The following is a 13224-nucleotide window of genomic DNA, read 5'->3' as shown; positions in this document are numbered from 1 at the left end:
CAAGTCATTTTTGACTTAAGGAAACTCCAAGGCAAACCTATCAGGGAATTTTCTTGGCAAGATTTGTTCAGAGGTTTGCCACTGCCTTCCCCTGAGGCTAAGAGCATGTGACTTAGCCAAGTAGATTTCATGAGAGTTGGACATTGAACCCTGGTCTCCAGAGTTGTAGTCCAGCACTCAGAAAGAAGGAATGTAGTAGTGATGGGTGACTTCAACTATCCTGATATTTGCTGGGATTCAAACTCAGCCAAATTCTCAAGGTCTAGCAAATTCTTCACTTGCCTGGAAGACAATTTCATGGCCCAAAAGGTGGAAGAAGCAACAAAGGGGTCAGCTATTTTAGATCTGAACCTAACCAACAAGGATGACTTGGTTAATGGGGTGCAAGTGGTGGGATCATTAGGTGGCAGTGACCATGTTCTCCTGGAGTTTGCTATAAAGTGGAAAGGAGAACCAGGCATAGTCAGACCCACATTCTAGACTTTAGGAGAGCGGATTTCAGTAAACTTAGAGAAGTATTGAGGGTGATCCCGTGGTCAGAAATACTAAAAGGGAAGGGAGTTCAGGACGGATGGGAGTTTCTGAAAAAGGAGATACTGAAGGCACAATTTCAAACAGTTCCATTGAGAAAGAAAAAATGGGAGGTGTCTCAAGAAACCAGGATGGATGACTAAGGAACTTTCAACTAAGCTAAGTTTTAAACGGGACATGTATAAGAAATGGAAAAAGGGGGAAATCATGAAAAAGGAATTCAAAGAAATAGCAAGCATGTGTAGGGGTAAAGTCAGAAAAGGTAAAGCGCAGAATGAACTCAGGCTTGCTAGAGAGGTTAAAAACAATAAAAAGGGCTATTTTGAAAAATGTCTGCAGCAAAAGGAAGAAGAAGGAAACGGTAGGGCCACTGCGTGGAGAAGATGGCAAAATGCTAACAGAAGACAGAGAAAAGGCAGAATTCTTCAACACCTTTTTTGCCTCAGTCTTCTCAGAAAAAGAAAAGGGTGCTCAACCTGAGGATAATGGAGCAGAGGACAGAAAAGGGGAATTTCAGCACAGAATAAGTAAAGAGATAGTACAGGAATACCTTGTTAATCTAAATGAATTTAAGTCCCCAGGACCAGATGAAATACATCCAAGAGTATTAAAAGAACTGGCAAATGTAATATTGGAGCCATTGGCAATAATCTTTGAAAACTCCTGGAGAATAGGAGAAGTGCCAGCAGACTGGAGGAGGGCAAACGTTGTCTCCATCTTCAAAAAGGGGGAAAAATAGGATCCCAACAATTATCGTCCAGTTAGTCTGACATCAATAACAGGAAAGATTCTGGAGCAGATCATTAAACAGAGAGTCTGTGAACATCTAGAAAGCAATGCCATAATCACAAAAAGTCAACACGGGTTTCAGAGAAAGAAGTCATGCCAGACAAACCTTATCTCTTTTTTTGATAAAATTACCAGCTTGGTAGATGAAGGGAATACTGTGGATATCGTATATCTTGATTTCAGTAAGGCCTTTGGCAGAGTTTCCCATGACATTCTTGCAAACAAGTTAGTAAAATGTGGACTAGACAACGTAACTGTTACATGGATTTGTAATTAGTTGACTGGCCGAACCCAAAGGGTGCTCAACAATGGCGCCCTTTCATCCTGGAGAGCAGTGACCAGTGGGGTCCCACAGGGCTCTGTCCTGGGCCCAGTGCTATTCAACATCATCAGTGACTTGGATGACAGAATTGGGGGCATACTCATCAAATTTGCAGATGACACCAAATTAGGAGGAATAGCTAATATTCCAGAGGACAGGATCAAAATTCAAAATGACGTGAATAGACTAGAAAGCTGAGCCAAAACTAACAAAATGAAAGGTACTGCACTTAGGGTGGAAAAATGAAATGCACAGATATAGGATGGGCGACATCTGGCTGAACGAGACTACATGTGAAAGGGATCTAGGAGTCCAAGTAGACCACAAGTTGAACATGACTCAACAATGTGATGTGGCACCTAAAAAGGCCAATGCAATTTTAGGTTGCATCAATAAATGTATAGTGTCTCAATCAAGAGAAGTGATGGTGCCACTCTATTCTGCTTTAGTCAGGCCCCACCTGGAATATTGTGTCCAGTTCTGGGCACCACAATTTAAAAAGGACATTGAGAAACTGGAGCATGTCCAAAGGAGGGCGCCTAAAATGGTGAAGGGTCTGGAAACCATGTCCTATGAGGAATGACTTACTGAGCTGGGGATGTTTAGCTTGGAGAAAAGAAGGTTAAGAGGTGATATGATAGCCCTGTTTAAATATTTGAAGGGATGTCATATTGAGGAGGGAGCAAGCTTGTTTTCTGCTGCTCCAGAGAACACGACACGGAACAATGGATGCAAGCTACAGCAAAAGAGATTCCACCTCAACATTAGGAGGAACTTCCTGACAGTAAGGGCTGTTTGACAGTGGAACACACTCCCTCAGAGTGTAGTGGAGTCTTCTTCTTTGGAGGTCTTTAAGCAGAGGCTGGATGGCCATCTGTCGGGTATGATTTGACTGAGATTTCTTGCATGGCAGGGGCTTGGACTGAATGGCCCTTGTGGTCTCTTCCAACTCTACGATTCTATGATTCAAAACCTACTGTGTCATGCTGGTTCTCATACAACTCTGAAGATCAAGATTCAAATCACTGTTCAGCCATGGAAGCCCACTGGGTAATTTTGGGCAAGTCACACTCTCTCAGCCTCAGAGGAAGACAAAGGCAAACCATCACTGAACAAATCTTGCCAAGAAAATCCTGTGATGTGGTTGCCTTAGGGTCGTCATAAGTTGAAGCAACTTGAAGGCACACAGTAATAACAAAAATAACTTTAGGACTCCCATAACCCTCCAGAAGTTGTAGTGATTATGTTTTTAGACCCAAACTGCCAGAATCCCCCAACCAAGTTGGTAAAGGGGCCATGTCGTCTGAAGGATTCTGGGAACTGCAATAACTTTTCCAGCCTCCTAATGGGAATTGTAGGCCAAAACATCAAGAGAACCAAAGGAGCCACACCCTGGCTATTAAGACATAATTACATCTATAGTTTATATTAAGACATAATTACAGCTATTGTTTATGAAGGCTTCTTATTGTCACTATCCTCCCACTCCCTTACTCAATGCTTTGACACATTTGCTGAACAAAAAATTCATTCCAAGGGAAAATACCATTTGTATCTCTCACAGTGGCACAATTACTGCGGCGAGTGGCTTGACTGACAGATCTTGTAGCACCATTGAGACTAACTAAATGAGAGAAAGAAGTATTCATAGACTTTAGTCTACCATCTTAGATGCATGGAGTGAATTGGTTGGTTATTTTATTCCATTAGTTGCTGGTTATTTTAGCCACCTTGACCACTACATCTTTGGAACCGAAAAGGGGTGGAATAATCTGATAAAAGAAAATTAAGTTAATAACCTCATAGTTATGAATTGTGACTAAGGCACCACATGGTTTCAGTAAAAATCTTGTAGAGGCAGCAAACTCACTTGTACTATCTGTGTAAAGAAATGCTCTAATAATTGTGCCATGGGGAGCAAAGCTGCCTTCTCCCTGCCCCCCCCCCCCCCACAGCTGTGTCTGCTATTTCTTAAAGTTTGCTTTATTACTTATTTTATTTGCTAATAGCTCTTTGCAGGGTGTGTGCTCTCCCTCTCCACTGCTGAAGTGCACGTTGTGATGTTTGTTTTCTAAACCAAGGAGCACAATCCTGCATACAAACCAGTACTCTCCCTCCTCAAAACAGACACACACTTCAGAAGCTTACCTGACCCACACATTACACGGAGGCATTTTATATGGCACAACCATTTCTAGGATGTGAAGACTGAAATAAGACTGGGCCTTTCTTTTCTTTGAGTGCACCGAAAAGCCTTTCATTTTCCAGTCTCATGAAAAACAAAAACCTAAATCTAGGACAGAAAAACAGATGTGTTTATCCTCTACATTTCCAGTGTTTACTAACAGATCTTCAAATTTATAACAAAAAAGACTGCTTAACATTTACCACTTTATTAACGTTCTCTTGACCTTGCCAGAATGCCAGCACTGTAAAGCACATACAAATCTTTCTTTGAACAAAAATTCAAATCCTTCCCTGGGATATTTTTTTTTTAGCCTTCACCTATTGAAATTTGCTCATATTTGCTTTACCACACAGCATTTCTCCGAAAATAACTTGCCTTCTTTGAGAAATCTTCAAGAGTTGATAAGGTCTGATGTGGACTGGCTTTCATCAAGATTTCATTGAGTGTCCCTGACATGTTCTTTAAGGCAATTTCTCAAAAGCCAAAGTAATTTATTTCATAGCAAACTGGATGAAGCAAAGACTCCTTTAGAAAGGATTTTATATGTTAATGTCATATCTGAAAGTTCTGGATTTTGATTATTATAGACAATGGTGCAACTGGATAATTTTAGACCCTGGTCTTAATGATCTTGTATAGGTCTCCATTAGATGCCCATGCGTATTAGCAAGAAACTAATTTTTCTCCCTTTTCCTTCCCATCACCATTCCATGCTTTACAACTGCTTTGCATTCCTATATAAAAGAAAATGGGTTATGGTATGTCTAGGGTGGATATTTATATCCTATTTCATAGTCTCAAGGGGTGGTTGATGTTACTACATGGTGTAACAAAGGCTTTGATGGTTTTCCCGTGGAACTGACAAAGGGGCTCCAGAAAGGCTGATGACTTTAACTCCAGAGTGATAAAACATTGATTGGATTTGAGAGAATCCCTGGATAGTCAGACAGAAAGGGTGAATGGGGACACAGGCTGTGGTGAGGTGGAAGGTGTATCTTTGACTGCTTTTGTGATGGGACTCACTTAGTCATCATTGTGGGAGGAAATACCTCATATTCAGCAAGAGGAGTGTAGAGTATGCTAACACCGTGCTGCATCAATGGGCTGATGCCAAACCTGTTTGATATCATCCAGATCACTTGCTATTATCTGGATGATCATAGGGTGGGCAGAGTTGAAGGGGCAGATCTTGCCCCAAAGTCCAGTTCTACTTGGACTTTTGGATAGCAGGACAGTATTGTATAAATGAACAAATTTGGAACAAGAGCTCTAGCTTTCTTTTGTTGGCTGTTTCACTGTGTCTGTATCCCAGACTTCTCAGCTTATGCTACCCAGATCCTAAATGTCTACATTAGAAGTTGTGGTGCAAGCAGTGTTATTATGTAAGCTTATTGCAGAACTCAGTATCATGACCTTGACCAGTAGGGAGACAACAAAATAGTCATCCCATCCTCCCCCAGAAAAATTCCACCTGGGCATTTACATTTTAAAAAAAACAGGTGCAAGATATAGGGTGGCCACTAAGCATAAATGAAAAAAAAAATCAAAAAGTTGTGTATATGCATGTTTTTGCATACGTATGTCAATCTTCATAAAATTTATTTATGCTAACTGTAAGGTACACATGCACATTTAGAAATAATGGCTACAGTTTAAGCAGAAATGCAGTACAGTCACTCCACAGGTGTCTTACAAGTGGAGTAAATGCTGCTGATGGTATTTGTAGCTGTAGTTTTCTGGCTTGCTTTTGTTTGTTTTTTCAAAATAACCAAAAGAAATTTCTGTTGTCTCAGACTATCCACTGGCAATTCCCAGCACCAGCAGGGACATTTATTCCCTTCCAGAGCATGGCATTTCCCCCAGTTCTGGGATATATCAGAGCATGTGTGGTTCAGTATTTGCAGTTCACACTCAGTACCTTAGCCATTACCTATCTTTGCTGCTACTGTGGAAACGGGAGAAGTTATCAGGGTCATTCTTTTGCAGCTCACCTAATGAGTATTAGGCTACTGTTCCTTTAAGAAAGAAGGTATCCCCATACCAGGTCTCACAGCATCCAGAGCCAATACTGAACAAAGGCTCTGAGGTGATCTGAATGATGCTAGGTCAAGTGGTTATGAACTCATACTGTTTCCTTCATATTCTCTCCCTCCCTCCCTGCTATCGTTCTCAGGGACTAAAATATCTGGAGAGACTGACAGTAGACATGGAGGTAGCACAAACCAGCAATAAGTGAGGAACAAGAACTCTCACCTCTTTCCATTATTTTGGAAGAGCCCTGTAGTAAGGAAGACTCTGTCTACTGGTTTTTTAGTGTGGTGGTGGTGGTGATGATCTGCGTTTCCCCCAAAATTGGGACTCAAGACGGCTTACAATTTAAAAGAATAATAAACGACTCAGTCTGCCTACCTGGTATTATCTTTCAATGGGGCAACCTCAAGGCCGCTGCTCTCCCTTAGTGACTTCAAAAAACATTGTGATGGAGTGGGGCTTTGAGGTATGGGTTTATTCTCTGTCATTAGGGATCACTGTCATCTCACCAGTGGATAGTTCTTGCCAGGAACCTCATCTAATAAGCTACTTCACAGAGCTGTTGTGCATGGATGCACTTAGTGAATTAAAAATTTGGCAAATTATAAACTAGTGTTGAGTAATGGCCCTTCTGCTATTTGGTATACATCTGTATGCAACACTTTTTCCTTGAACACCCCCACCCCCAATTTAGCAGAATAGGAAGCAACTGGCAGGACATTCCCCCTTCCTCTTTTTAGTGGATGCTTAGAGGTTGCTCTATCTTTCTCTTTCTTCTTTTTGGGAGAGATGGCTCATGGTGAGTTTTGTTTTTGCTTTTTATTTTGTTGCTTATTTTAAAACTGGCAGCAGCTTGTTGTCTAGGCGAAAAGGCAGGTGGCTCCCTGTGGTTCCTCACATTGTTTTGAGATGGTATTCAGCTTTATGACATTCCAATAAAAATAAAAATCAGCAGATGCCAATACTGTTTGGTTCAGGTAAAATTCAGGATGTATAGAAAGAAAAAATTTCTCACACCTGACAGCCAGTTCTTGTTACAATTATATAACAACTTATTTGCAAGAGGCCATTTGCTTCATTGTTGGTGGTATCTGACATAATATGATAGCAGTCTATAGGCCTGAGGCACCTCAGTTTTTGTATGATGGTGATACCCCCATGATTTGTGAATACTATTACAAATTCACATCTTAAAGTGTGAAATGTTGATCCACACTTTAGAATCCAAAACACTGAACCCCGGAGGAAAATTCCAGTGAAGAAAATGCCATCTTTTTGCAGCTGCTGTTCCTGGATGTCAGCCAAGCCACCTTTCTATTACCTTCTCTTTGTGTATGCATTGTATCTGTAAGAATGTTTTGAAATTATACTAGCAGAGCACAGCAGGCTAGAGCTGTCAGTTTATGATTTCCATTTATTTGTTTCTTTGTATATTTAACAGGAGTAAGTACTCTGAATGCTTACAGTAAAATGAAAAGAGAAAAACTAACTTTTATTGCCTAAAGAAATCTATCAGAGAATGTGCAGAGCCACTACACTTGGATTACAGAAGTCCTTAAAATTGGCTTCCATGTGTCCAAGTTTGCTCAGGCAACTGTTATAATGATGCGGTGGAACTGCCAGTTCTTATTCTCAATGTGGGACTGTGTTTACCTGAGCCAATGGTGATCCACGTTATGCAACATACGAGACATGGGTTTCTTTAGGCAATCTAAATCAGGCAATCCTGTTCAGCTGGGACATTCCAGTGACAGAAAAGCAGTGCCGATCCTTTTATGCTGTAAACCATCTTAGATCCCATTCCTGGGAAGAAGGCAGAATACAAATGAAGTTACTGATTGATTAACTGATTGACTGACCAACTGACTCTCAACCCCTTTGCAAAATGCAAGTTCCATCATCTTTGTTGTTTTATATTTCGAGAAAGACATACTGTGGTGCACTTAGGCAATCCAGTGCACTTTGATGTACTTAGGCAACCAGATCTCCAACTGAATGAGGTGTTTAGTGCAACTCCATCTGATAATGGATGTCTAATAATAAGAGTTTCAGTTGTTGTTTAAGTTGCCAGATTTGGTATAGAATTGAGCTTTTGTTCTTTTGTGTAAAGAAAGACTTTCAGTTGATGAAATTCTTTTTTAACATATGTGTGTATGCTTTCAAGTCACCTGTCGGAATACTCACCAGTGGTTTTCTCAGTTCTCTGCTCTGAAATATAGCCTACAGCACTTGATACTCATTAATGATCTTCAATCGAAGTACTAACTAAGGCTGACCCTGCTTAGCTTTTAAGATCAGACAGGATGTGGTGCCTTTATTAGTTTCCATATTAGCAGATTAGATTACTCCAGAAGAAATTATCCCACCTGTGTCTATAGCACACAAACAATGCCCTGCACCAAGTTGAATCTTATGGCTATTTCAGCCACTGAAATCCCATACTTCTTTTCTCAATGTATTTTAATGCCATAATGTGCCTTTTCTCCAGGTTTCACAACATGCACCTTATGCTACTGATAATGTCAAATATCATGACAAGCTAGAAGGCTGGAAAGAACCACCCAGACAAGATGAAAACACGGAGAAGACAAATATAAATGCCATGAAAACAACAGATGATTTAAGGTGAGGACAAAGATATAAGTGTACTGAACTTGGGGTAGGCAACATATGGTCCTTTGGATGTTTTTGGACTGCAACCAGGGTGACCAGACATCCTCCTTTTCCAGGACATGTCCTACTTTTGAAACTTCTGTCAGGAAGAATTCCACAATATTCTCCATTTTGAGTATGATTAAGAAACATAAATTTAAATTTATATTAGTGTTTCTAGCTTTTATTTTGTAATGTTCTACATTTTCTTGAATGTCCTACATTTTACAGTGCTTTGTCCTCCTTTGTGGTTATGACATCTTTTCACTCTAGACTGCACCTTCCTGATGTCCATCCACTAGCAAGCAAACATATTTGTATTCAGACAGGCCTTAGCAATGGACCATGCGTTACAGTCAAATGGATGTGCTGGACTTTTTATAATTGTACTGTTTACTTATGAGTAATATGATATTTTAAAATTTTTAATTAGTTTATTAATAGTATGATTAATTTAATAAGCTTCTTAAACCTATGGTCTCCAATCACTTTGTTTTAACACAGCAGTAGCAAAAAGACTGCCCCCACCCCAAAAGGAAAGTTCTGCTTTAAAACAATTCTCTAATTCTGAAGCCTGTGATCCCTTCCAGGAAGCTGGTGGGTGGGTGGGTGAGGAAGGGTCTTCCAGGTATTTTTATTTAATTATTTAATTTACTTGAAGCATACCACTCAACTTCAAAAGAAGCGCTGTACTCCCTGTGTACTTTGTTTCAAAGCAGAATTACTCATTTTGAGGAGGCGTACTGACCTGCCACTGAAATTTGGTGGTGTGGCAACATATATAAAGAGCCACTTTTTGCCATTGCCTGAGCATCAAACTTAGTGGTGATGGTGAGACCAATAGGGACCCCCAACACCTCCCCCCCAGCAAAAGAAAATATCCATGTATTGCCCACACTTATATTACTGTGTCCTCTGTGGCTACTGTTGGTGTGCTGCGTATGTTTAAACTTTGCATTGAAATATTACAAATTGCATGGTCATTTTTCCCTGTCACTTTCTTTCCTATGTGTGTTGCACGTGTATGTGCACTATGAATATAAAATTGTTTATTTCTTACTTGCTGACAACAATGAAAAATATTTTTAAAATCTCATCCCTGAGTAAGATTATGAGGTTCCTCCCACCCCCCCCACCCCCCATATTTTGGAACAAAGTATTTCATGCAAAAAAGAAAACCCTCACACACTGCAAAAAAATCTCCAAACGTGAAATTCATAGGAGTCAACAGGTGTTTTTTTCAGTGAGTCTCTTGACCTATCAAGATACCTTTTACACTGAGGAGAAAATGTATGAATATCCTTACATCACTAGTATGCACACATAAAGCTGTTAGTCTTCAAGGCATTGCTGGACTTGTCTTTGCTGCAACTTAGTTCTTCTCTGGGATTTAATAACAGTTGTTCTTCTGAACAAACATGTTCATACGTTGCTGCTTTCAAGAGAAAAAAAAACTTCAAAGAGCTTGAAAAGAGCAGACAGGGCCTTTGTAGTTAAGTGCTTTAAGCTATCTTCTCCTTCAACAGCTGCTGATAACAAAACAATTGATACCTACTGATCAGAGAGAAGAAGGTCTGTGGTTGCTGCTTCTGAAACCAATGGCACAATCATGGACCTCCTGTTTCTCTTCTGTCCAGACAGAAAGGGAATGCTATCTGAAATTTCAGAAGTTTCAGCACTTCACATATTTTGCAAAAAACAATAAAAATAATGTCCATAGACAAAACTATTACTACAATTATGAGTCAAAATTTGATGCAATTTCTGAAGAACTCTTCAAACACTATATTTGCATATAGGCATATTTATGCTCCTATTTTGTAGACACATGCAGGGAAACAGCAAGAAAAGGTTACCTGCTGTGTAATATGCATTTAAAACAGAATGTACTGTCTTGAATAATTTAAGAATAGATTAAATGTACTTTTAAAAATATAATAATAAAATAAATACATGGTGGGTGTTTCTAGATTACTATCTAGGCTGATGAGGTGGTTTGTCCATTTTGAATTTATGTCCAAAATCCTACAGACCAAAGGGTGGTTTGTGACCCTCCCAGTAACTTTCCCAGAGCTTGGACAAATTTTTCTTTTGGCATACAACTTCTAGAATTGCCCAAGCCACACCTTGGACATTCTCTAATATTCTTTCCATTCTTTATTTGACAAACACTCATAGTCCACCTCTACCTCTCTGTCTGTTATTGCTTTCAGGAAGAGTCACTGAACATTTTTTTCCTCTAAGACACAGTGAAAATCTCCAGAAAGTGGTAAAATAAAGTTGTATTGATCAACTTAGATTAGTGGTGTCACTGGGGAAGGGGGGGTTAGGAGTGACTCCGCTGCTGAAGGTGTGCAATGCTGCTGCCACAGGAAGTTGGAGGTGCTGGCTTTCCCACTGTCCTGTCTCTCTCTGCTGAGGGAGCCATGGCAGTGGGGAAGGCGGTGAGGGCACCCCTGCTGGCCTACCCACTGCCCTCCTTGCCACCTTCCTCACTGACAGAAGTGCAGACTGTCTTCACAACGTAAGGCCAGTTCTGCACCAAATCCACCCTATCTCTCCCTCTAACTGGTTTAAAATAACTCATTTTTTGTATCTGATTTTTCAGGAAAATTTGGAGCACTTAGGACAACATCAGATATCTGTCTACACATAGCCTTTGACAAGGTTCCCCATGACAAGGTCCCTTGGAGGTCTTTAAACAGAGGCTGAGTGGCTATCTGTCGGGGATGCTTTGATTGACAGTTCCTGCATGGCAGGGGTTGGACTGGATGGCCCTTGGGGGTCTCTTCCAACTCTACAATTCTATGATTCTATGCTTCTCTACTGTGCTACTGGTGTGGCATGAGGTGCTCCTTCAGGTCACAACAAGATGCCCAGCCATGTGATTAATACAGTGCGTCCTCGCCTTACGCGGGGGATCCGTTCCGGATCCCGCCGCGTAAGGCGAATTCCGCCTATGCTTGAGCCCCATTGGAAACAATGGGGCTCGTGCGCGGTGGCGCGAGGCACAACGGGCGCACGCGGCCATTCAATTGAATGGGACGCGCCGCCCCTTCCGCCCCGCGCACGCGCCGCGGCTTGAGCGCATACGCTCAAGTCCGCGTATGGCGCGCCCGCGTATGGCGCGCCCACGTATGGCGTGCCCGCATATGGCGCGCCCGCGTATGGCGCGCCCGCGTATGGCGCGCCGCGTATGGCGCGCCGCGTATGGCGCGCCGCGTATGGCGCGCCGCGTATGGCGCGGGCGCACTGTATTGCATGCCTTGTGTTTGACCTCAGAGGGAATGACTCAAGCCAGGGGTCATGGAGCTAGGGTTGCCATAAGTGAGGACCTCCAAACCGGGACACATGTAGGACAAATGTAGGGCAACATTTTCAAATACCAATTTGTTAGAAAAATGGAGGACACACAAAAAATTGAAGGTTTTTAAAAAAAATTTTAAATAAATGCATGTTTTTAGGCATGATCAAAATGGAGGACACATTTGTGGCATTATTCTTAGAATGCAGAAATGTACTTGCCCTCAGATAAACTTTACTCTCAGAAGTGTGTACTTGGGCAAGGACTGGGTTTGTTCTTCACTGCGCATGAGTTTGTAAAAATCACAGCAAGTTACATTGGCCATGTCTCAGAGGCTTCTTGATATCAGCATCATCATCATCATCATCATCATCATCATCATCATCATCATCACTATAATTGGCCAAGAAAGGCAGACTTGTTAGCATTCAAAGCACCATAAATACACAAAAAATGCACTTGCATATATTTAATAATAAAAAATAATGAAAAAATAAATAAAAAACAAGGCAGGGGTGTATATATTTGATAATAAAAATTAATGTAATAAAATAAAAACATGCAATAATAAAATTAATAAAATAAAACAAAAACAAGCAATAATAAAATTAATAAAATAAAACAAAAACAAGCAATAATAAAATTAATGAAATAAAACAAAAACAAGCAATAATAAAATTAATGATATAAAATAAAAACAAGCAATAACACACTCAGATCATCCGGGCAGCAACTGCTAAGAGTTCCAGAGGGGAGATTAGTCTCCACCTCTAGGAGGGCCTTTTCTATCTCGGCCCCCAACCTCTGGAACTCGCTGCCCGTCGAGCTCCGCTCAGCCACCTCCCTAGCCCAATTTAAGAAGGGGTTGAAAACCTACTTTTTCGAGCAGGCCTACCCCTGATTTTTGCCCCAGAATGCTCTCCTCCCCTCCCCCCCCCCTTTGTCAGCACTGTTTTGCCGGCATGAATTTTATTATTTTTATTGAACTGTTTTAATCCATTTTTTGTAGAATTGTATCATTGTATGCTTGTTGTGCACCGCCCTGATTTTAAGAAGGGCGGTATATAAATAAATTGTTTATTATTTATTTATTATTATTATAAAAATTAAAAAATAAAATAAAAACAAGCAATAATAAAAATTAATAAAATAAAACAAAAACAAGCAATAATAAAATTAATGTAATAAAATAAAAACAAGCAATAATAAAAATTAATGAAATAAAACAAAAACAAGCAATAATAAAAATTAATAAAATAAAATAAAAACAAGCAATAATAAACATTAATAAAATAAAACAAAAACAAGCAATAATAAACAATGAAATAAAACAAAAACAAGCAATAATCAAAATTAATGAAATAAAATAAAAACAAGCAATAATAAAAATTAATGAAATAAAACAAA

General features: G+C 40.1%; 1 protein-coding gene and 1 long non-coding RNA gene across 6 annotated transcripts in view; one reads left to right on the top strand and one right to left on the bottom strand.

The window, feature by feature from the left end:
* LRRC27 (leucine rich repeat containing 27) overlaps nt 1-13224 on the top strand; it is an 84529-nt gene that overhangs the window by 53876 nt on the left and 17429 nt on the right. For all 4 annotated transcript variants that reach the window (XM_042456714.1, XM_042456716.1, XM_042456715.1 and 1 more), the window contains one exon: nt 8350-8486. In XM_042456714.1, coding sequence (XP_042312648.1) covers nt 8350-8486 — 137 coding nt within the window. The remainder of the gene's footprint in view (nt 1-8349; nt 8487-13224) is intronic.
* LOC121925023 overlaps nt 9188-13224 on the bottom strand; it is a 41825-nt gene continuing 37788 nt past the window's right edge. The window contains exons 2-3 of one of the 2 annotated variants that reach the window (XR_006102789.1): nt 10069-10168; nt 9188-9948 (exon numbers count right to left, since the gene is read on the bottom strand). This is a non-coding gene — a long non-coding RNA (uncharacterized LOC121925023). The remainder of the gene's footprint in view (nt 9949-10068; nt 10169-13224) is intronic. The other variant, XR_006102788.1, reaches the window with a different exon arrangement.

This window comes from Sceloporus undulatus, chromosome 3 (genome assembly GCF_019175285.1).
Source record: "Sceloporus undulatus isolate JIND9_A2432 ecotype Alabama chromosome 3, SceUnd_v1.1, whole genome shotgun sequence".
Classification (NCBI taxonomy): domain Eukaryota; kingdom Metazoa; phylum Chordata; class Lepidosauria; order Squamata; family Phrynosomatidae; genus Sceloporus; species Sceloporus undulatus.
This window is presented reverse-complemented; position numbering and strand designations above follow the sequence as displayed.